This window comes from Schistocerca piceifrons, unplaced genomic scaffold (genome assembly GCF_021461385.2).
Source record: "Schistocerca piceifrons isolate TAMUIC-IGC-003096 unplaced genomic scaffold, iqSchPice1.1 HiC_scaffold_1960, whole genome shotgun sequence".
Taxonomy (NCBI): domain Eukaryota; kingdom Metazoa; phylum Arthropoda; class Insecta; order Orthoptera; family Acrididae; genus Schistocerca; species Schistocerca piceifrons.
Window position 1 is genome coordinate 34,292 of NW_025727857.1, and position 25,438 is coordinate 59,729.

Genomic DNA, 25,438 nt, shown 5'->3' on the forward strand with positions numbered 1-25,438 from the left:
GTGTCGCTGGAATGGTTCGAATCATAGACAGTAAGAAGAGTCAGTCTTCTTGTACTTAAGTCGGCATTGTGCCATTTCCATTTAATTCCGATGCAATTTCTTTGTTTCATCGTCAATACGAAGGTCCAAGGAAACAGTAAACCTGAAGTGAATCATCGAAATCTATAACTAGTGTCGCTGGAATGGTTCAACCATAGACAGTAAGAAGAGTCAGTCTTCTTGTACTTAAGTCGGCATTGTGCCTTTTGTATTTAATACCGATGCAATTTCTGTGTTTCATCGTCAATAAGAAGGTCAGAGGGATACAGTAAACCTGAAGTGAGGCATCGCAATCTACAACTAGTGTCACAGTAATGGTTCAAAGTATAAACAGTAGGGAGAGTCAGTCTTCTTGTACTTAAGTCGGCATTGTGTGTTTTGTATTTAATACCGATGCAATTTCTGTGTTTCATCGTCAATAAGAAGGTCAGAGGGATACAGTAAACCTGAAGTGAGGCATCGGAATCTACAACTAGTCTCACAGGAATGGTTCAAAGCATAGACAGTAGGAAGAGTCAGTCTTCTTGTACTTAAGTCGGCATTTTGCCTTTTCTATTTAATTCCGATGCAATTTCTGTGTTTCATCGTCAATACGAAGGTCCAAGGAAACAGTAAACCTGAAGTGAATCATCGAAATCTATAACTAGTGTCGCTGGAATGGTTCAAATCATAGACAGTAAGAAGAGTCAGTCTTCTTGTACTTAAGTCGGCATTGTGCCATTTCCATTTAATTCCGATGCAATTTCTGTGTTTCATCGTCAATACGAAGGTCCAAGGAAACAGTAAACCTGAAGTGAATCATCGAAATCTATAACTAGTGTCGCTGGAATGGTTCAAAACATAGACAGTAAGAAGAGTCAGTCTTCTTGTACTTAAGTCGGCATTGTGCCTTTTGTATTTAATACCGATGCAATTTCTGTGTTTCATCGTCATTAACCCTGCTGTTCTGTTCGGGTCTATATGACCCGAAACGAATATGAACGTTATTTTACATTATGTAAATACCAATATATATTTATGAAACTTTGTGACTTTGTCTGAAAATGGATGAGCAGCATGTGTTTTAAAAGGTTTTAAAAAAGTTTAAGAAGTTTGGGCTTCAACTGTAATAGTTGCATATGTAATGTTCGGGTCATAATGACCCGACACAAATATGTTTAGTGTAACTCGTATTTATTTCTAAAATCTGGAAATGGCGAAAATTATTTTTGTTGTGTTGTGTGGGAATAGTGACTGCATCATTCCAACTTACTCTCAACAATCACCTAAAGCTCCATGCGTTCACAACAATGGGCTTGTTTGTTGCTTTCCCCAGGAAATAATAATTGGCAGTTCTCAATAATTGGAATGCTTTGTTTCTGCCCAGTTTGACTTGTGACACCATGGCGATGAGACCATTGAATGATCGTGAGTTGGAAGAAATAGTAAATGCCTCACCAGATGAAGGATCACTTTCTGAGTTTGAAGATCACATCAGCAATGCATCTGAAAGCGAGTGTTCCGATGACAGTTACGACAGTCCACAGCCCATACAAAATAGTGTAGAGACTTTTCTTTCTAAAAATGGGAATATAGAATGGCAGTTGCATCCACCAGCACAACATGGTCGCCTACCAGCTTCGAACATCATCAAGAGTACCCCAGGAGTTACCAGGTATGCAGTCAGCAGAATATCTGATGTAAAATGTTCATTTGAAGCAGTATTTCACACAGCGCTTCAAAATGAAATAATAGAGATGACAAATATTGAAGGGCAGCGAGTTTATGGTGAACAGTGGACAGATATTGATGGTTCTGTTTTCCATGCATACTTAGGACTCTTACTCCTAGCGGGTGTATATCGATCTCATGGGGAGTCTACAAAAAGTTTGTGGGATAAAGATACTGGGCGAAACATATTTCGAGCAACCATGTCTCATGAAACATTCTGTAAGATATCACGTGTCCTGCGATTTGACAAGAAATCTACTAGAGAGGAAAGACGACGTACTGACAAACTTGCCGCAATTCGTAGTATTTGGGAGAAGTGGGTAGAGGTCCTTCCTAAACTGTATAATCCAGGAGAAAATGTTACTGTTGACGAGCAGTTAGTAGCATTTAGAGGTCGCTGTCCATTCAAGCAGTATATCCCAAGTAAACCGGCAAAATATGGGATCAAAATATGGACCATGTGTGACAGCAAAACTTCATACGTACTGAAAGCCCAAATTTATACAGGAAAGGTGAGTGGAGCGGCACCAGAAAGAAATCAGGGAATGAGGGTGGTATCTGATCTCACTTCTGAGTTACGTGGTCAGAATATCACGTGTGACAACTTTTTTACGTCGTACAATTTGGGGCAGCTGCTTCTGAAAAGGAAATTGACTATGTTGGGAACTATACGGAAAAATAAGCCGGAGCTTCCACACAAAATGACCAACAAGGAGGTACACAGCTCTTCATTTTACTTCACAAATGACACTACTGTGGTTAATTATATTCCTAAGAGACACAAGAATGTTGTACTTATGAGCACTCTCCACCATGATGCGGAAATCAGTGACAGGGCTGATAAGAAGCCAAAAATGATTTTGGACTATAATTCAACCAAAGGTGCTGTAGACACGCTTGATCAGTTATTAGGTACATATACATGCAAACGAAAAAGTAATAGGTGGCCAATGATAGTTTTCTACAATATTCTTGATGTTTCTGCTTATAATGCATACGTTTTGTGGATTTCGGTTGACCCTAATTGGAATGCAAGCAAATTGACTAGAAGGAGAATATTCTTGGAGGAACTTGGAAAGTCACTGATAAAAGAACATATTGCATCAAGAACGCATTTCCCAAGAACAGAAGATTCTTTGAGAATGGTCACAAGCATCCAAAACCCGAATGATGTGGGTGGTGTGTCAGAATCGGTAACAACAAGAAAATCTACAAAACGTGCACGCTGTAAGTTCTGTCCATCAAGTAATGACAATAAAACAAACATGGTGTGTGGAAAATGTAGTAAACATATTTGCAAGAAACATGTAACCTACTTGTGTCCACAGTGCAAGCAGTAAGAAAAGAACTGTAGTATTTTATAAGATGATTGTATTGAAAATTCTGTTGTTTCAAATTTATGTGAATACTTGTGCCTAAACTACAATCAGTAAGAAGAGAGGATTCTAAAGTTGTAGTGCTTTCTATGTTGGAATGTAATAAAAAAACTGTAGTGTGTTCTGTACTGTAGTGTGCTCTAAGATGAATATCTGTAATGACAACTGTCTGTTGTTAGAAAATGTCAATACTTACGTCTAAACTGTCAACAATAAGAATAGAAGTATGGAAAAACTGTAGTGCTTTCTAAGTTGAATGCCTGTAATGGAAACTGTCTGTTGTTTCAAATTTATGTGCATATTTAAATGAAAAATATCCCTCAATAAAGTTGTATGCATTGTTATTATTATTATTATTACCATTATTATTATTATTATTATTATTATTATTATTACTAACAAGGTACTGGAATAGAACAACAATGTCGATAGCTAAAACTGTACCAAAATTTATGTTTCTAAAGCATTTTGATATGTCGGGTCATATTGACCCGAACAGTATATATGTCAAGTAAAAGTGAACAGAACAGCAGGGTTAAGATGGTCAGAGGGATACAGTAAACCTGAAGTGAAGCATCGGATTCTGTAACTAGCGTCACACGAATGGTTCTAAACGTAGACAGTAAGAAGAGTCAGACTTCTTGTACTTAAGTCGGCAATATGCCCTTTCTATTTAATTCCGATGCAATTTCTGAGTTTCATCGTCAATAAGTAGGTCAGAGGGATACAGTAAACTTGATGTGAAGCATCGGAATCTGTAACTAGTGTCAGAGGAATGGTTCCAATCATAGTCAGTATGAAGAGTCAGTCTTCTTGTACTTAAGTCGGCATTGTGCCTTTTCTATTTAATTCCGATGAAATATCTGTCTTTCATCGTCAATAAGATGGTCCAAGGGTTAGAGTAAACCTGAAGTGAATCTCCGGAATCCATAACTAGTGTCACAGGAATGGTTCAAAACATAGTCAGTAAGAAGAGTCAGTCTTATTGTACTTAAGTCGACATTGTGCATTTGGGAAATTCCGATGCAATTTCTGTGTTTCATCGTCAATAAGAAGGTCAGAGGGATGCAGTAAACCTGAAGTGAAGCATCGGAATCTGTAACTAGCGTCACAGGAATGGTTCAAAACATAGTCAGAAAGAAGAGTCAGTCTTCTTGTACTTAAGTCGGCATTGTGCCGTTTCTATTTAATTGCGATGCTATTTCTGTGTTTCATCGTCAATACGAAGGTCCAAGGAAAAAGTAAACCTGAAGTGAATCATCGAAATCTATAACTAGTGTCGCTGGAATGGTTCAAATCATAGACAGTAAGAAGAGTCAGTCTTCTTGTACTTAAGTCGGCATTGTGCCGTTTCTATTTAATTGCGATGCAATTTCTGTGTTTCATCGTCTGTAAGAAGGTCAGAGGGATACAGTAAACCTGAAGTGAAGCATCGGAATCTGTAACTAGTGTCACAGGAATGGTTCAAAACATAGTCAGAAAGAAGAGTCAGTCTTCTTGTACTTAAGTCGGCATTGTGCCGTTTCTATTTAATTGCGATGCAATTTCTGTGTTTCATCGTCTGTAAGAAGGTCAGAGGGATACAGTAAACCTGAAGTGAAGCATCGGAATCTGTAACTAGTGTCACAGGAATGGTTCCAAACATAATCAGTAAGAAGAGTCAGTCTTCTTGTACTTAAGTCGGCATTGTGCCTTTTCTATTTAATTCCGATGCAATTTCTGTGTTTCATCGTCAATAAGATGGTCCAAGGGTTACAGTAAACCTGAAGTGAATCATCGGAATCTATAACTAGTGTCACAGGAATGGTTCAAAACATAGTCAGTAAGAAGAGTCAGTCTTCTTGTACTTAAGTCGACATTGTTCCTTTTGTATTTAATTCCGATGCAATTTCTGTGTTTCATCGTCATTAAGATGGTCAGAGGGATACAGTAAACCTGAAGTGAAGCATCGGAATCTGTAACTAGCGTCACAGGAATGGTTCAAAACATAGACAGTAAGAAGAGTCAGTCTTCTTGTACTTAAGTCGGCATTGTGCCTTTTCTATTTAATTCGGATGCAATTTCTGAAATTCATCGTCAATAAGAAGGTCAGATGGATACAGTAAACCTGAAGTGAAGCATCGGAATCTATAACTAGTGTCACAGGATTGGTTCAAACCATAGACAGTAAGAAGAGTCAGTATTCTTGTACTTAAGTCGGCATTTTGCCTTTTCTATTTAATTCCGATCCAATATCTGTGTTACATCGTCAGTAAGACGGTCAGAGCGATACAGTAAACCTGAAGTGGAGCATCGGAATCTATAACTAGTGTCACAGGAATGGTTCATAACATATTCAATAAGAAGAGTCAGTCCTCTTGTACTTAAGTCGGCATTGTGCCTTTTCTATTTAATTCCGATGCAATATCTGAGTTTAATCGTCAATAAGAGGGTCAGAGTGATACAATAAACCTGAAGTGAAGCATCGGAATCTATAACTAGTGTCACAGGAATGGTTCCAAACATAGTCAGTAAGAAGAGTCTGTCTTCTTGTACGTAAGTCGGCATTGTGCTTTTTCTATTTAATTCCGATGCAATTTCTGCGTTTCGTCGTCAATAGGAAGGTCCAAGGAAACAGTAAACCTGAAGTGAATCATCGAAATCTATAACTAGTGTCGCAGGAAGGGTTCAAATCATAGACAGTAAGAAGAGTCAGTCTTCTTGTACTTAAGTCGCCATTGTGCCTTTTGTATTTAATTCCGATGCAATTTATGTGTTTTATCGTCAATAGGAAGGTCACAGGGATACAGCAAACCTGAAGTGAAGCATCGGAATCTATAACTAGTGTCACAGGAATGGTTCAAAACATAGACACTAAGACGGGTCAGTCTTCTTGTACTTAAGTCGGCATTGTGCCTTTTGTATTTAATACCGATGCAATTTCTGTGTTTCATCGTCATTAAGATGGTCAGAGGGATACAGTAAATCTGAAGTGAAGCATCGGAATCTGTAACTAGCGTCACAGGAATGGTTCAAAACGTAGACAGTAAGAAGAGTCAGTCTTCTTGCACTTAAGTCGGCAATGTGCCTTTTCTATTTAATTCCGATGCAATTTCTGAGTTTCATCGTCAATACGATCTATAACTAGTGTCACAGGAATTGTTCCAAACATAGTCAGTAAGAAGAGTCAGTCTTCTTGTACTTAAGTCGGCATTGTGCCTTTACTATTTAATTCCGATGCAATTTCTGTGTTTCATCGTCAGTTCGAAGGTCCATAGAAACAGTAAACCTGAAGTGAATCATCGAAATCTATAACTAGTGCCGCAGGAATGGTTCAAATCATAGACAGTAAGAAGAGTCAGTCTTCTTGTACTTAAGTCGACAATGTGCCTTTTGTATTTAATTCCGATGCAATTTCGGTGTTTCATCGTCAATAAGAAGGTCAGAAGGATACAGAAAACCTGAAGTGAAGCATCGGAATCTGTAACTAGAGTCACAGGAATGGTTCAAAACATAGACAGTAGGAACAGTCAGCCTTCTTGTACTTAATTCGGCATTGTGCATTTTCTATTTAATTCCGTTGCACTTTCTGTGTTTCATCGTATATAAGAAGGTCCAAGGGATAGAGTAAACGTGAAATGAAGTATCGGAATCTATAACTAGTGTCACAGGAATGGTTCCAAACATAGTAAGTAAGAAGAGTCAGTCTTCTTGTACTTAAGTCGGCAATGTGCCTTTTGTATTTAATTCCGATGCAATTTCGGTGTTTCATCGTCAATAAGAAGGTCAGAAGGATACAGAAAACCTGAAGTGAAGCATCGGAATCTGTAACTAGAGTCACAGGAATGGTTCAAAACATAGTCAGTAAGAAGAGTCTGTCTTCTTGTACGTAAGTCGGCATTGTGCCTTTTGTATTTAATTCCGATGCAATTTCTGTGTTTCATCGTCATTAAGATGGTCAGAGGGATACAGAAAACCTGAAGTGAAGCATCGGAATCTGTAACTAGAGTCACAGGAATGGTTCAAAACATAGACAGTAGGAACAGTCAGTCTTCTTGTACTTAATTCGGCATTGTGCATTTTCTATTTAATTCCGTTGCACTTTCTGTGTTTCATCGTAAATAAGAAGGTCCAAGGGATAGAGTAAACGTGAAATAAAGTATCGGAATCTATAACTAGTGTCACAGGAATGGTTCCAAACATAGTAAGTAAGAAGAGTCAGTCTTCTCGTTCTTAAGTCGGCATTGTGCCATTTGTATATAATTCCGATGCAATTTCTGTGTTTCATCGCCAATAAGAAGGTCGGAGGGATACAGTAAACCTGAAGTGAAGCATCGGAATCTATTACTAGTGTAACAGGAATGGTTCAAAGCAATCAGTAAGAAGAGCCAGTCTTCATGTACTTAAGTCGGCAATTTGGCGTTTCTATATAATTCCGAAGCAATTTCTGTGTTTCATCGTCAATAGGAAGGTCAGAGGGATACAGTAAACCTGAAGTGAAGCATCGGAATCTGTAAATAGTGTCACAGGAATGGTTCCAATCATAGTCAGTATGAAGAGTCTGTCTTCTTGTACTTAAGTCGGCATTGTGCATATTCTGTTTAATTCCGATGAAATTTCTGTGTTTCATCGTCAATAAGATGGTCCAAGGGTTACAGTAAACCTGAAGTGAATCTCCGGAATGTATAACTAGTGTCACAGGAATGTTTCAAAACATGGTCAGTAAGAAGAGTCAGTCTTCTTGATCTTAAGTCGACATTGTGCCTTTTGTATTTAATTCCGATGCAATATCTGTGTTTCATCGTCAATATGAAGGTCAGAGGGATGCAGTAAACCTGAAGTGAAGCATCGGAATCTGTATCTAACGTCACAGGAATGGTTAAAAACACAGACAGTGAGAAGAGTCAGTCTTCTTGTACTTATGTCGCCGTTGTGCCTTTTGTATTTAATTCCGATGCAATTTCTGTGTTTCATCGTCAATAAGAAGGTCAGAGGGATACAGTAAACCTGAAGTGAAGCATCGGAATCTACAACTAGTGTCACAGGAATGGTTCAAAGCATAGACAGTAGGAAGAGTCAGTCTTCCTGTACTTAAGTCGGCACTGTACTTTTTCTATTTAATTCCGATGCAATTTCTGTGTTTCATCGTCAATAAGAAGGTCAGAGGGATACAGTAAACCTGAAGTGAAGCATCGGAATCTATAACTAGTGTCACAGGAATGGTTCAAACCTTAGACAGTAAGAAGAGTCAGTATTCTTGTACTTAAGTCGGCATTGTGCCTTTTCTATTTAATTCCGATGCAATTTCTGTGTTTCATCGTCAGTACGAAGGTCAGAGCGATATTGTAAACCTGAAGTGGAGCATCGGAATCTATAACTAGTGTCACAGGAATGGTTCAAAACATATTCAGTAAGAAGAGTCAGTCCTCTTCTACTTAAGTCTGCATTGTGCCTTTTCTATTTAATTCCGATGCAATATCTGTGTTTAATCGTCAATAAGAAGGTCAGAGTGATACAATAAACCTGAAGTGAAGCATCGGAATCTATAACTAGTGTCAAAGGAATGGTTCCAAACATAGTCAGTAAGAAGAGTCAGTCTTCTTGTACTTAAGTCGGCATTGTGCCTTTTCTATTTAATTCCGATGCAATTTCTGTGTTTCATCGTCAATACGAAGGTCCAAGGAAACAGTAAACCTGAAGTGAATCATCGAAATCTATAAGTAGTGTCGCAGGAATGGTTCAAACCATAGACAGTAAGAAGAGTCAGTCTTCTTGTACTTAAGTCGGCATTGTGCCTTTTGTATTTAATACCGATGCAATTTCTGTGTTTCATCGTCAATAAGAAGGTCAGAGGGATACAGTTAACGAGAAGTGAGGCATCGGAATCTACAACTAGTGTCACAGTAATGGTTCAAAGTATAAACAGTAGGGAGAGTCAGTCTTCTTGTACTGAAGTCGGCATTGTGCGTTTCGTATTTAATACCGATGCAATTTCTGTGTTTCATCGTCAATAAGAAGGTCAGAGGGATACAGTAAACCTGAAGTGAGGCATCGGAATCTACAACTAGTCTCACAGGAATGGTTCAAAGCATAGACAGTAGGAAGAGTCAGTCTTCTTGTACTTAAGTCGGCATTTTGCCTTTTCTATTTAATTCCGATGCAATTTCTGTGTTTCATCGTCAATACGAGCTTCCAAGGAAACAGTAAACCTGAAGTGAATCATCGAAATCTATAACTAGTGTCGCTGGAATGGTTCAAATCATAGACAGTAAGAAGAGTCAGTCTTCTTGCACTTAAGTCGGCATTGTGCCATTTCTATTTAATTCCGATGCAATTTCTGTGTTTCATCGTCAATACGAAGGTCCAAGGAAACAGTAAACCTAAAGTGAATCATCGAAATCTATAACTAGTGTCGCTGGAATGGTTCAAAACATAGACAGTAAGAAGAGTCAGTCTTCTTGTACTTAAGTCGGCATTGTGCCTTTTGTATTTAATACCGATGCAATTTCTGTGTTTCATCGTCATTAAGATGGTCAGAGGGATACAGTAAACCTGAAGTGAAGCATCGGATTCTGTAACTAGCGTCACACGAATGGTTCTAAACGTAGACAGTAAGAAGAGTCAGTCTTCTTGTACTTAAGTCGGCAATATGCCCTTTCTATTTAATTTCGATGCAATTTCTGAGTTTCATCGTCAATAAGAAGATCAGAGGGATACAGTAAACTTGAAGTGAAGCATCGGAATCTGTAACTAGTGTCACAGGAATGGTTCCAATCATAGTCAGTATGAAGAGTCAGTCTTCTTGTACTCAAGTCGGCATTGTGCCTTTTCTATTTAATTCCGATGAAATTTCTGTCTTTCATCGTCAATAAGATGGTCCAAGGGTTAGAGTAAACCTGAAGTGAATCTCCGGAATCCATAACTAGTGTCACAGGAATGGTTCAAAACATAGTCAGTAAGAAGAGTCAGTCTTCTTGTACTTAAGTCGACATTGTGCATTTGGGAAATTCCGATGCAATTTCTGTGTTTCATCGTCAATAAGAAGGTCAGAGGGATGCAGTAAACCTGAAGTGAAGCATCGGAATCTGTAACTAGCGTCACAAGAATGGTTCAAAACATAGACAGTAAGAAGAGTCAGTCTTCTTGTACTTGAGTCGGCATTGTGCCTTATCTATTTAATTCCGATGCAATTTCTGAGTTTCATCGTCAATAAGAAGGTCAGAAGGATACAGTAAACTTGAAGTGAAGCATCGGAATCTATAACTAGTGTCACAGGAATGGTTCAAACCTTAGACAGTAAGAAGAGTCAGTATTCTTGTACTTAAGTCGGCATTGTGCCTTTTCTACTTAATTCCGATGCAATTTCTGTGTTTCATCGTCAATACGAAGGTCAGAGCGATATAGTAAACCTGAAGTGAAGCATCGGATTCTATAACTAGTGTCACAGGAATGGTTCCAAACATAGTCAGTAAGAAGAGTCAGTCTTCTTGTACTTAAGTCGGCATTGTGCCATTTCTATTTAATTCCGATGCTATTTCTGTGTTTCATCGTCAATACGAAGGTCCAAGGAAAAAGTAAACCTGAAGTGAATCATCGAAATCAATAACTAGTGTCGCTGGAATGGTTCAAATCATAGACAGTAAGAAGAGTCAGTCTTCTTGTACTTAAGTCGGCATTGTGCCGTTTCTATTTAATTGCGATCCAATTTCTGTGTTTCATCGTCTGTACGAAGGTCAGAGGGATACAGTAAACCTGAAGTGAAGCATCGGAATCTGTAACTAGTGTCACAGGAATGGTTCAAAACATAGTCAGAAAGAAGAGTCAGTCTTCTTGTACTTAAGTCGGCATTGTGCCGTTTCTATTTAATTGCAATGCAATTTCTGTGTTTCATCGTCTGTAAGAAGGTCAGAGGGATACAGTAAACCTGAAGTGAAGCATCGGAATCTGTAACTAGTGTCACAGGAATGGTTCCAAACATAGTCAGTAAGAAGAGTCAGTCTTCTTGTACTTAAGTCGGTATTGTGCCTTTTCTATTTAATTCCGATGCAATTTTTGTGTTTCATCGTCAATAAGATGGTCCAAGGGTTACAGTAAACCTGAAGTGAATCATCGGAATCTATAACTAGTGTCACAGGAATGGTTCAAACATAGTCAGTAAGAAGAGTCAGTGTTCTTGTACTTAAGTCGACATTGTGCCTTTTGTATTTAATTCCGATGCAATTTCTGTGTTTCATCGTCATTAAGATGGTCAGAGGGATACAGTAAACCTGAAGTGAAGCATCGGAATCTGTAACTAGCGTCACAGGAAAGGTTCAAAACATAGACAGTAAGAAGAGTCAGTCTTCTTGTACTTAAGTCGGCATTGTGCCTTTTCTATTTAATTCGGATGCAATTTCTGAAAATCATCGTCAATAAGAAGGTCAGATGGATACAGTAAACCTGAAGTGAAGCATCGGAATCTATAACTAGTGTCACAGGATTGGTTCAAACCATAGATAGTAAGAAGAGTCAGTATTCTTGTACTTAAGTCGGCATTTTGCCTTTTCTATTTAATTCCGATGCAATTTCTGTGTTACATCGTCAGTAAGAAGGTCAGAGCGATACAATAAACCTGAAGTGGAGCATCGGAATCTATAACTAGTGTCACAGGAATGGTTCAAAACATATTCAGTAAGAAGAGTCAGTCCTCTTGTACTTAAGTCGGCATTGTGCCTTTTCTATTTAATTCCGATGCAATATCTGTGTTTAATCGTCAATAAGAGGGTCAGAGTGATACAATAAACCTGAAGTGAAGCATCGGAATCTATAACTAGTGTCACAGGAATGGTTCCAAACATAGTCAGTAAGAAGAGTCTGTCTTCTTGTACGTAAGTCGGCATTGTGCCTTTTCTATTTAATTCCGAAGCAATTTCTGCGTTTCATCGTCAATAGGAAGGTCCAAGGAAACAGTAAACCTGAAGTGAATCATCGAAATCTATAACTAGTGTCGCAGGAAGGGTTCAAATCATAGACAGTAAGAAGAGTCAGTCTTCTTGTACTTAAGTCGCCATTGTGCCTTTTGTATTTAATTCCGATGCAATTTATGTGTTTTATCGTCAATAGGAAGGTCAGAGGGATACAGCAAACCTGAAGTGAAGCATCGGAATCTATAACTAGTGTCACAGGAAAGGTTCAAAACATAGACAGTAAGACGGGTCAGTCTTCTTGTACTTAAGTCGGCATTGTGCCTTTTGTATTTAATACCGATGCAATTTCTGTGTTTCATCGTCATTAAGATGGTCAGAGGGATACAGTAAATCTGAAATGAAGCATCGGAATCTGTAACTAGCGTCACAGGAATGGTTCAAAACGTAGACAGTAAGAAGAGTCAGTCTTCTTGCACTTAAGTCGGCAATGTGCCTTTTCTATTTAATTCCGATGCAATTTCTGAGTTTCATCGTCAATACGATCTATAACTAGTGTCACAGGAATTGTTTTAAACATAGTCAGTAAGAAGAGTCAGTCTTCTTGTACTTAAGTCGGCATTGTGCCTTTTCTATTTAATTCCGATGCAATTTCTGTGTTTAATCGTCAGTTCGAAGGTCCATAGAAACAGTAAACCTGAAGTGAATCATCGAAATCTATAACTAGTGCCGCAGGAATGGTTCAAATCATAGACAGTAAGAAAAGTCAGTCTTCTTGTACTTAAGTCGGCAATGTGCCTTTTGTATTTAATTCCGATGCAATTTCGGTGTTTCATCGTCAATAAGAAGGTCAGAAGGATACAGAAAATCTGAAGTGAAGCATCGGTATCTGTAACTAGAGTCACAGGAATGGTTCAAAACATAGACAGTAGGAACAGTCAGCCTTCTTGTACTTAATTCGGCATTGTGCATTTTCTATTTAATTCCGTTGCACTTTCTGTGTTTCATCGCCAATAAGAAGGTCGGAGGGATACAGTAAACCTGAAGTGAAGCATCGGAATCTATAACTGGTGTCACAGGAATGGTTCAAAGCAATCAGTAAGAAGAGTCAGTCTTCATGTACTTAAGTCGGCAATTTGGCGTTTCTATTTAATTCCGAAGCAATTTCTGTGTTTCATCGTCAATAAGAAGGTCAGAGGGATACAGTAAACCTGAAGTGAAGCATCGGAATCTGTAAATAGTGTCACAGGAATGGTTCCAATCATAGTCAGTAAGAAGAGCCTGTCTTCTTGTACTTAAGTCGGCATTGTGCATATTCTGTTTAATTCCGATGAAATTTCTGTGTTTCATCGTCAATAAGATGGTCCAAGGGTTACAGTAAACCTGAAGTGAATCTCCGGAATCTATTACTAGTGTCACAGGAATGGTTCAAAACATAGTCAGTAAGAAGAGTCAGTCTTCTAGAACTTAAGTCGACATTGTGCCTTTTGTATTTAATTCCGATGCAATTTCTGTGTTTCATCGTCAATAAGAAGGTCAGAGGGATGCAGTAAACCTGAAGTGAAGCATCGGAATCTGTATCTAACGTCACAGGAATGGTTAAAAACACAGACAGTGAGAAGAGTCAGTCTTATTGTACTTATGTCGCCGTTGTGAATTTTGTATTTAATTCCGATGCAATTTCTGTGTTTCATCGTCAATAAAAAGGTCAGAGGGATACAGTAAACCTGAAGTGAAGCATCGGAATCTACAACTAGTGTCACAGGAATGGTTCAAAGCATAGACAGTAGGAAGAGTCAGTCTTCCTGTACTTAAGTCGGCACTGTACTTTTTCTATTTAATTCCGATGCAATTTCTGTGTTTCATCGTCATTAAGATGGTGAGAGGGATACAGTAAACCTGAAGTGAAGCATCGGAATCTGTAACTAGCGTCACAAGAATGTTTCAAAACATAGACAGTAAGAAGAGTCAGTCTTCTTGTACTTAAGTCGGCATTGTGCCTTTTCTATTTAATTCCGATGAAATTTCTGAGTTTCATCGTCAATAAGAAGGTCAGAGGGATACAGTAAACCTGAAGTGAAGCATCGGAATCTATAACTAGTGTCACAGGAATGGTTCAAACCTTAGACAGTAAGAAGAGTCAGTATTCTTGTATTTAAGTCGGCATTGTGCCTTTTCTATTTAATTCCGATGCAATTTCTGTGTTTCATCGTCAGTACGAAGGTCAGAGCGATATAGTAAACCTGAAGTGGAGCATCGGAATCTATAACTAGTGTCACAGGAATGGTTCAAAACATATTCAGTAAGAAGAGTCAGTCCTCTTGTACTTAAGTCTGCATTGTGCCTTTTCTATTTAATTCCGATGCAATATCTGTGTTTAATCGTCAATAAGAAGGTCAGAGTGATACAATAAACCTGAAGTGAAGCATCGGAATCTATAACTAGTGTCAAAGGAATGGTTCAAACCATAGACAGTAAGAACAGTCAGTACTCTTGTACTTAAGTCATCATTGTGCCTTTTCTATTTAATTCCGATGCAATTTCTGTGTTACATCGTCAGTAAGAACGTTAGAGCGATACAGTATACCTGAAGTGGAGCATCGGAATATATAACTAGTGTCACAGGAATGGTTCAAAATATATTCAGTAAGAAGAGTCAGTCCTCTTGTACTTAAGTAGGCATCGCGCCTTTTCTATTTAATTCCGATGCAATATCTTTTTTTAATCGTCAATAAGAAGCTCAGAGTGATACAATAACCCTGAAGTGAAGCATCGGAATCTATAACTAGTGTCACCGGAATGGTTCCAAACATAGTCAGTAAGAAGAGTCTGTCTTCTTGTACTTAAGTCGGCATTGTGCCTTTTCTATTTAATTCCGATGCAATTTCTGTGTTTCATCGTCAATACGAGGGTCCAAGGAAACAGTAAACCTGAAGTGAATCATCGAAATCTATAACTAGTGTCGCAGGAATGGTTCAAATCATAGACAGTAAGAAGAGTCAGTCTTCTTGTACTTAAGTCGGCATTGTGCCTTTTATATTTAATTCCCATGCAATTTCTGTGTTTTATCGTCAATAAGAAGGTCAGAGGGATACAGCAAACCTGCAGTGAAGCATCGGAATCTATAACTAGTGTCACAGGAATGGTACAAAACATAGACAGTAAGGCGGGTCAGTCTTCTTGTACTTAAGTTGGCATTGTGCCTTTTGTATTTAATACCGATGCAATTTCTGTGTTCCATCGTCAATAAGAAGGTCAGAGGGATACAGTAAACCTGAAGTGAAGCATCGGAATCAACAACTAGGGTCACAGGAATGGTTCAAAGCATAGACAGTAGGAAGAGGCAGTCTTCTTGTACTTAAGTCGACTTTGTGCCTTTTCTATTTTATTTTGATGCAATTTCTGTGTTTCATCGTCATTAAGATGGTCAGAGAGATACAGTAAACCTGAAGTGAAGCATCGGATTCTGTAACTAGCGTCACACGAATGGTTCTAAACGTAGACAGTAAGAAGAGTCAGTCTTCTTGTACTTAAGTCGGCAATGTTCCCTTTCTATTTAATTCCGATGCAATTTCTGAGTTTCATCGTCAATAAGAAGGTCAGAGGGATACAGTAAACCTGAAGTGAAGCATCGGAATCTGTAACTAGTGTCACAGGAATGGTTCCAATCATAGTCAGTATGAAGAGTCAGTCTTCTTGTACTTAAGTCGGCATTGTGCCTTTTCTATTTAATTCCGATGAAATTTCTGTCTTTCATCGTCAATAAGATGGTCCAAGGGTTACAGTAAACCTGAAGTGAATCTCCGGAATCCATAACTAGTGTCAGAGGAATGGTTCAAAACATAGTCATTAAGAAGGGTCAGTCTTCTTGTACTTAAGTCGACATTGTGCATTTGGGAAATTCCGATGCAATTTCTGTGTTTCATCGTCAATAAGGTCAGAGGGATGCAGTAAACCTGAGGTGAAGCATCGCAATCTATAACTAGTGTCACAGGAATGGTTGAAACGTTAGACAGTAAGAAGAGTCAGTCTTCTTGTACTTAAGTCGGCATTGTGCCATTTCTATTTAATTCCGATGCAATTTCTGTGTTTCATCGTCATTACGAAGGTCCAAGGAAACAGTAAACCTGAAGTGAATCATCGAAATCTATAACTAGTGTCGCTGGAATGGTTCAAATCATAGACAGTAAAAAGAGTCAGTCTTCTTGTACTTAAGTCGGCATTGTGCGTTTTGTATTTAATACCGATGCAATTTCTGTGTTTCATCGTCAATAAGAAGGTCAGAGGGATACAGTAAAGATGAAGTGAAGCATCGGATTCTGTAACTAGCGTCACACGAATGGTTCTAAACGTAGACAGTAAGAAGAGTCGGTCTTCTTGTACTTAAGTCGGCAATATGCCCTTTCTATTTAATTCCGATGCAATTTCTGAGTTTCATCGTCAATAAGAAGGTCAGAGGGATACAGTAAACTTGAAGTGAAGCATCGGAATCTGTAACTAGTGTCACAGGAATGGTTCCAATCATAGTCAGTATGAAGAGTCAGTCTTCTTGTACTTAAGTCGGCATTGTGCCTTTTCTATTTAATTCCGATGAAATTTCTGTCATTCATCGTCAATAAGATGGTCCAAGGGTTAGAGTAAACCTGAAGTGAATCTCCGGAATACATAACTAGTGTCACAGGAATGGTTCAAAACATAGTCAGTAAGAAGAGTCAGTCTTCTTGTACTTAAGTCGACATCGTGCATTTGGGAAATTCCGATGCAATTTCTGTGTTTCATCGTCAATAAGAAGGTCAGAGGGATGCAGTAAACCTGAAGTGAAGCATCGGAATCCGTAACTAGCGTCACAAGAATGGTTCAAAAATTAGACAGTAAGAAGAGTTAGTCTTCTTGTACTTAAGTCGGCATTGTGCCTTATCTATTTAATTCCGATGCAATTTCTGAGTTTCATCGTCAATAAGAAGGTCAGAAGGATACAGTAAACTTGAAGTGAAGCATCGGAATCTATAACTAGTGTCACAGGAATGGTTCAAACCTTAGACAGTAAGAAGAGTCAGTATTCTTGTACTTAAGTCGGCATCGTGCTTATTCTATCTAATTCCGATGCAATTTCTGTGTTTCATCGTCAATACGAAGGTCAGAGCGATATAGTAAACCTGAAGTGAAGCATCGGATTCTATAACTAGTGTCACAGGAATGGTTCCAAACATAGTCAGTAAGAAGAGTCAGTCTTCTTGTACTAAAGTCGACATTGTGCCTTTTGTACTTAATTCCGATGCAATTTCTGTGTTTCATCGTCATTAAGATGGTCAGAGGGATACAGTAAACCTGAAGTGAAGCATCGGAATCTGTAACTAGCGTCACAGGAATGGATCAAAACATAGACAGTAAGAAGAGTCAGTCTTCTTGTACTTAAGTCGGCATTGTGCCTTTTCTATTTAATTCGGATGCAATTTCTGAAATTCATCGTCAATAAGAAGGTCAGATGGATACAGTAAACCTGAAGTGAAGCATCGGAATCTATAACTAGTGTCACAGCATTGGTTCAAACCATAGACAGTAAGAAGAGTCAGTATTCTTGTACTTAAGTCGGCATTTTGCCTTTTCTATTTAATTCCGATGCAATTTCTGTGTTACATCGTCAGTAAGAAGGTCAGAGCGATACAGTAAACCTGAAGTGGAGCATCGGAATCTACAACTAGTGTCACAGGAATGGTTCAAAACATATTCAGTAAGAAGAGTCAGTCCTCTTGTACTTAAGTCGGCATTGTGCCTTTTCTATTTAATTCCGATGCAATATCTGTGTTTAATCGTCAATAAGAGGGTCAGAGTGATACAATAAACCTGAAGTGAAGCATCGGAATCTATAACTAGTGTCACAGGAATGGTTCCAAACATAGTCAGTAAGAAGAGTCTGTCTTCTTGTACGTAAGTCGGCATTGTGCCTTTTCTATTTAATTCCGATGCAATTTCTGCGTTTCATCGTCAATAGGAAGGTCCAAGGAAACAGTAACCCTGAAGTGAATCATCGAAATCTATAACTAGTGTCGCAGGAAGGGTTCTAATCATAGACAGTAAGAAGAGTCAGTCTTCTTGTACTTAAGTCGCCATTGTGCCTTTTGTATTTAATTCCGATGCAATTTATGTGTTTTATCGTCAATAAGAAGGTCAGAGGGATACAGCAAACCTGAAGTGAAGCATCGGAATCTACAACTAGTGTCACAGGAATGGTTCAAAACATAGACAGTAAGACGGGTCAGTCTTCTTGTACTTAAGTCGGCATTGTGCCTTTTGTATTTAATACCGATGCAATTTCTGTGTTTCTTCGTCATTAAGATGGTCAGAGGGATACAGTAAATCTGAAGTGAAGCATCGGAATCTGTAACTAGCGTCACAGGAATGGTTCAAAACGTAGACAGTAAGAAGAGTCAGTCTTCTTGCACTTAAGTCGGCAATGTGCCTTTTCTATTTAATTCCGATGCAATTTCTGAGTTTCATCGTCAATACGATCTGTAACTAGTGTCACAGGAATTGTTCCAAACATAGTCAGTAAGAAGAGTCAGTCTTCTTGTACTTAAGTCGGCATTGTGCCTTTTCTATTTAATTCCGATGCAATTTCTGTGTTTCATCGTCAGTTCGAAGGTCCATAGAAACAGTAAACCTGAAGTGAATCATCGAAATCTATATCTAGTGCCGCAGGAATGGTTCAAATCATAGACAGTAAGAAGAGTCAGTCTTCTTGTACTTAAGTCGGCAATGTGCCTTTTGTATTTAATTCCGATGAAATTTCGGTGTTTCATCGTCAATAAGAAGGTCAGAAGGATACAGAAAACCTGAAGTGAAGCATCGGAATCTGTAACTAGAGTCACAGGAATGGTTCAAAACATGGACAGTAGGAACAGTCAGTCTTCTTGTACTTAATTCGGCATTGTGCATTTTCTATTTAATTCCGTTGCAGTTTCTGTGTTTCATCGTAAATAAGAAGGTCCAAGGGATAGAGTAAACGTGAAATGAAGTATCGGAATCTATAACTAGTGTGACAGGAATGGTTCAAAACATAGACAGTAAGACTGGTCAGTCTTCTTGTACTTAAGTCGGCATTGTGCCTTTTCTATTTAATTCCGATTAAATATCTGTGATTCATCGTGTATAGGAAGGTCAGGGGGATACAGTAAACCTGAAGTGAAGCATCGGAAACTATAACTAGTGTCACAGGAATGGGTCCAAACATAGTCAGTAAGAAGAGTCAGTCATCTTGTACTTAAGTCGGCATTGTGCCTTTTCTATTTAATTCCGATGCAATTTCTATGTTTCATCGTCAATAAGAAAGTCCAAGGGATACAGTACACATGAAGTGAATCATCGGAATCTATAACTAGTGTCACAGGAATGGTTCAAAACATAGTCAGTGCGAAGAGTTAGTCTTTTTGTACTTATGTCGGCATTGTGCCTTTTGTATCTAATTCCGAAGCAATTTCTGTGTTTCATCGTCAATAAGAAGGTCCAAGGGATACAGTAAATCTGAGGTGAATCATCGGAATCTATAACTATTGTCACAGGAATGGTTCAAAAAATTGACAGTAAGAAGAGTCCGTCTTCTTGTACTTAAGTCGGCATTGTGCTTTTTGTATTTAATTCCGATGCAATTTCTGTGTTTCATCGTCAAAAAGAAGGTCAGATGGATTCAGTAAATCTGAAGTGAGGCATCGGAATCTATAACAAGTGTCACAGGAATGGTTCAAATAATAGACAGTAGGAAGATTCATTCTACATGTACTTAAGTGGGCATCGTGCCTTTTGTATTTATTTCCGATGCAATTTCTGTGTTTCATCGTAAATACGAAGGTCCAATAGTTACAGTAAACCAGAAATGAAGCATCGGAATCTCAAACTAAGTTCACAGGAATGTTTCAAAACAGAGACAGTAGGTAGAGTCAGTCTACATGTACTTAGGTCAGCATTGTGCCTTTTGTATTTAATTCCGATACAATTTCTGTGTTTCATAGTCACTAAGAACGTCCAAGGGATACAGTAAACCTGAAGTGCAGCATTGGAATCTATAACAAGTGTCACAGGACTGGTTCAAAACATAGACAGTAGGAAGAGTCAGTCTACATGTACGTAAGTAGGCATTGTGCCTTTTGTATTTAATTCCGATGCAATTTCTGTGTTTCATCGACAATAAGAAAGTCAGAGGGATACAGTAAACCTGAAGTGAAGCATCGGAATCTATAACTAGTGTCACAGGAATGGTTCAAAACATAGTCAGTAAGAAGAGTCAGTCTTCTTGTACTTAAGTCGGCATTGTGCATGTTCTATTTAATTCCGACGTAATTTCTGTGTTTCATCGTCAATAACAAGGTCAGAGGCAAAGAGTAAACCTGTAGTGAAGCATCGGAATCTCTAACTAGCGTCACAGGAGTGGTTCAAAACATAGACAGTAAGTAGGGTCAGTCTTTTTGTACTTAAGTCGGCTTTGTGCCTTTTGTATTTAATTCCGATGCAATTTCTGTGTTTCGTCGTCAATAAGAAGGTCCAAGGGAAACAGTAAACCTGAAGTGAAGCATCGGAATCTGTGACTATTGTCACAGTAATGGTTCAAAACATAGACAAAAAGAAGAGTCAGTCCTCCTGTACTTAAGTCGGCATTGTGCCTTTTGTATTTAATTCCGATACAATTTCTGTGATTCATAGTCACTAAGAAGGTCCAAGGGATACAGTAAACCTGAAGTGCAGCATCGGAATCTGTAACTAGTGTCACAGGAATGGTTCAAAGCATAGACAGTAAGAAAGGTCAGTCTTCTTGTACTTCAGTCGGCATTGTGTCTTTTGTATTTAATTACGATGCAAATTCTGTGTTTCATCGTCGATAGGAAGGTCAGAGGGATACGGTAAACCTAAAGGGAAGCATCGGAATCTATAACTAGTCTCACAGGAATGGTTCAAAACATAGACAGCAGGAAGAGTCAGTCTTCTTGTACTTAAGTCGGCATTGTGCCTTTTGTATTTAATTCCGACACAATTTCTGTGTTTCATAGTCACTAAGAAGGTCCAAGGGATACAGTAAACCTGAAGTGCAGCATCGGAATCTGTAACTAGTGTCACAGGAATGGTTCAAAACATAGACTGTAAGAAGAGTCAGTCTTCTTGTACTTACGTCGGCATTGTGCCCTTTTCAATTTAATTCCGATGCAATGACTGTGTTTCATCGTCAACAAGAAGGTCAGAGGGATACAGTAAACCTGAAGTGAAGCATCGGAATCTCTAACTAGTGTCACAGGAATGGTTCAAAACATAGTCAGTAAGAAGAGTCAGTCTTCTTGTACTTAAGTCGGCATTGTGCCTTATGTATATAATTCCGATACTATTTCTGTGTTTCATAGTCACTAAGAAGGTCCAAGGGATACAGTAAACTACGAGTGAAGCATCGGAAACTATAACTAGTGTCACAGGATTGGTTCAAAACATCGACAGTAAGAAGAGTCAGTCTTCTTGTACTTAAGTCGACATTGTGCCTTTTCCATTTAATTCCGATGCAATTTCTGAGTTTCATCATCAATAACAAGGTCAGAGGGACACAGTAAACCTGAAGTGAAGCATCGGAATCTATAACTAGTGTCACAGGAATGGTTCAAAACATAGACAGTAAGACGGGTCAGTCATCTTGTACTTAACTCATCATTGTGCGTTTTGTATTTAATACCGATTCAATATCTGTGTTTCATCGTCAATAAGAAGGTCAGAGGGATACAGTAAACCTGAAGTGAAGCTTCGGAATCTACAGCTAGTGTCACAGGAATGGTTCAAAGCATAGACAGTAGAAAGAATCAGTCTTCTTGTACTTAAGTCGGCAAGATGGTCAAAGGGATACAGTAAACCTGAAGTGAAGCATCGGAATCTATAACTAGCGTCACAGGAATGGTTCAAAACATAGACATTAAGATGAGTCAGTCTTCTTGTACTTAAGTCGGTATTGTGCCTTTTCTATTTAATTCCGATGGAATTTCTGTGTTTCATCGTCAATAACAAGGTCCAAGGGATAGAGTAAAACTGAAGTGGCGCATCGGAATCTATAACTAGTGTCACAGGAACGGTTCAAACCATAGTCAGTAAGAAGCGTCAGTCTTCTTGTACTTAAGTCGGCATTGTGCCTTTTCTATTTAATTCCGATGCAATTTCTCTGTTTCATCGTCAATACGAAGGTCCAAGGAATACAGTAAACCTGAAGTGAATCATCGAAATCTGTAACTAGTGTCATAGGAATGGTTCAAAGCAATCAGTAAGAAGAGTAAGTCTTCTTGTACTTAAGTCGGCATTGTGCTTTTCTATTTAATTCCGATGCAATTTCTGTGATTCATCGTATATAAGAAGGTCAGAGGGATACAGTAATCCTGAAGGGAAGCATCGGAATCTATAACTAGTGTCACAGGAATGGTTCAAAACATAGACAGTAGGAAGAGTTAGTCTTCTTGTACTTAAGTCGGCATTGTGCCTTTTCTATTTAATTTCGATGCAGTTTCTGTGTTGCATCGTCAAAAAGAAGGTACAAGGGATACAGTAAACCTGAAATGAAGCATCGGAATCTATAACTAAGGTCACAGGAATGTTTCAAATCATAGACAGTAGGAAGAGTTAGTCTACATGTACTTAAGTCGGCATTGTGCCTTTTGTATTTAATTCCGATACAATTTCTGTGTTTCATAGTCAATAGGAAGGTCCAAGGGATACAGTAAACCTGAAGTGAAGCATCGGAATCTATAACTAGTGTCACAGGAATGGTTCAAAACATAGACAGTAGGAAGAGTCAGTCTTCTTGTAGTTAAGTCGGCATTGTGCCTTTTGTATTTAATTCCGATACAATGGTTCAAACATAGACAGTAAGAAGAGTCAGTCTTCTTGTACTTAAGTCGGCAATGTGCTACTTGTATTTAATTCCGATGCAATTTCTGTGTTTCATCGTCAATAAGAAGGTCAGAGGGAGACAGTAAACCTGAGTGAAGCATCGGAATCTATAACTAGTGTCACAGAAATGGTTCAAAACAGTCAGTAAGCAGAGTCAGTCTTCTTGTACGTAAGTCGGCATTGTGCCGTTTGTATTTAATTCCGATGCAATTTCTGTGTTTCATCGTCAATAAGAAGGTTAGAGGGATACAGTAAAACTGAAGTGTAGCATTGAAATCTATAACTAGTGTCACAGGAATGGTTCAAAGCATAGAGAGTAAGAAAGGTCAGTCTTCTTGTACTTAAGTCGGCATTGTGCCTTTTGTATTTAATTCCGATGCAATATCTGTGTTTCATCGTCAATAAGAAGGTCAGAGGGATACAGTAAACCTGAAGTGAAGCATCGAAATCTATAACTAGTGTCACAGGAATGGTTCAAAACATAGTCAGTAAGAAGAGTCAGTCTTCTTGTACTTAAGTCAGCATTGTGCCTTTTCTATTTAATTCCGATGCAATATCTGTGTTTCGTCGTGAATAAGAAGGTCAGAGGGATACAGTAAACCAGAAGTGAGGCATCGGAATCTATAACTAGTGTCACAGGAATTGTTCAAAACATAGTCAGTAAGAAGAGTCAGTCTTCTTGTACTTAAGTCAGCATTGTGCCGTTTCTATTTAATTCCGATGCAATATCTGTGTTTCATCGTGAATAAGAAGGTCAGAGGGATACAGTAAACCTGAAGTGAAGCATCGGAATCTATAACTAGTGTCACAGGAATGGGTCCAAATATAGTCAGTAGGAAGAGTCAGTCTTCTTGTACTTAAATCGGCATTGTGCCTTTTGTATTTAATTCCGATGCAATTTCTGTGTTTCATAGTCACTAAGAAGGTCAGAGGGATACAGTAAACCTGAAGTGAAGCATCGGTAACTATAACTAGTGTCACAGGAGTTGTTCAAAGCATAGACATTAACAAAGGTCAGTCTTCTTGTACTTAAGTCGGCATTGTGCCTTTTGTATTTAATTACGATGCAAATTCTGTGTTTCATCGTCAATAAGAAGGTCAGAGGGATACAGTAAACCTGAAGTGCAGCATCGGAATCTGTAACTAGTGTCACAGGAATGGTTCAAAAGAGTCAGTCTTCTTGTACTTAAGTCGGCATTGTGCCCTTTTCAATTTAATTCCGATGCAATGACTGTGTTTCATCGTCAATAAGTAGGTCAGAGGGATACAGTAAACCTGAAGTGAAGCATCGGAATCTATAACTAGTGTCACAGGATTGGTTCAAAACATAGACAGTAAGAAGAGTCAGTCTTCTTGTACTTAAGTCGGCATTTTGCCCTTTTCAATTTAATGCGTTTCATCGTCAATAAGAAGGTCAGAGGGATACAGTATACCTGAAGTGAAGCATCGGAATCTGTAACTACCGTCACGGGAATTGTTCAAAGCATAGACAGTAAGAAGAGTCAGTCTTCTTGTACTTAAGTCGGCATTGTGCCTTTTCTATTTAATTCCGATGCAATTTCTGAGTTTCATCATCAATAAGGTCAGAGGGATACAGTAAAATTGAAGTGAAGCATCGGAATCTATAACTAGTGTCACAGGAATGGTTTTAAACCATAGACAGTAAGTAGAGTCAGTATTCTTGTACTTAAGTCGGCATTGTGCATTTTCCATTTAATTCCGATGCAATTTCTGTGTTTCATCGTCAGTAAGAAGGTCAGAGGGATACAATAAACCTGAAGTGGAGCATCGGAATCTATAACTAGTGTCACAGGAATGGTTCAAAACATATTCAGTAAGAAGAGTCAGTCCTCTTGTACTTAAGTTGGCATTGTGCTTTTTTCAATTTAATTCCGATGCAATATCTGTGTTTAATCGTCTATAAGAAGTTCAGAGTGATACAATAAACGTGAAGTGAAGCATCGGAATCTATAACTAGTGTCACAGGAATGGTTCCAAACATAGTCAGTAAGAAGAGTGAGTCTTCTTGAACTTAAGTCGGCATTGTGCCTTTTCTATTTCATTCCGATGCAATTTCTGTGTTTCATCGTCAATTCGAAGGTCCAAGGAAACAGTAAACCTGAAGTGAATCATCGAAATGTATAACTAGTGTCGCAGGAATGGTCCAAATCATAGACAGTAAGAAGAGTCAGTCTTCTTGTACCTAAGTCGGCATTGTGCCTTTTGTATTTAATACCGATGCAATTTCTGGGTTTTATCGTCAATAAGAAGGTCAGAGGGATACAGTAAACCTGAAGTGAAGCATCGGAATCTACAGCTAGTGTCACAGGATTGGTTCAAAGCACAGACAGTAGGAAGAGTCAGTCTTCTTGTACTTAAGTCGGCATTGTGCCTTTTCTATTTTATTCCGATGCAATTTCTGTGTTTCATCGTCATTAAGATGGTCAGAGGGATACAGTAAACCTGAAGTGAAGCATCTGAATCTGTAACTAGCGTCACAGGAATGGTTCAAAGCATAGACATTAAGAA

The 25,438-nt window shown here is 38.6% G+C and overlaps 1 protein-coding gene across 1 annotated transcript; it reads left to right on the top strand.

Annotated features, from left to right (window-relative positions):
• Positions 1 to 1,421: 1,421 nt before the first annotated feature.
• On the top strand, positions 1,422 to 3,636 carry LOC124741491 (the record flags this gene model as incomplete). Its single annotated transcript, XM_047248729.1, has 3 exons — positions 1,422 to 2,065; positions 2,219 to 3,085; positions 3,529 to 3,636. Coding segments are annotated over exons 1-3 (1,619 nt in total), but the record flags the coding sequence as incomplete, so codon positions are not given.
• Between the last annotated feature and the right edge of the window lie 21,802 nt (positions 3,637 to 25,438).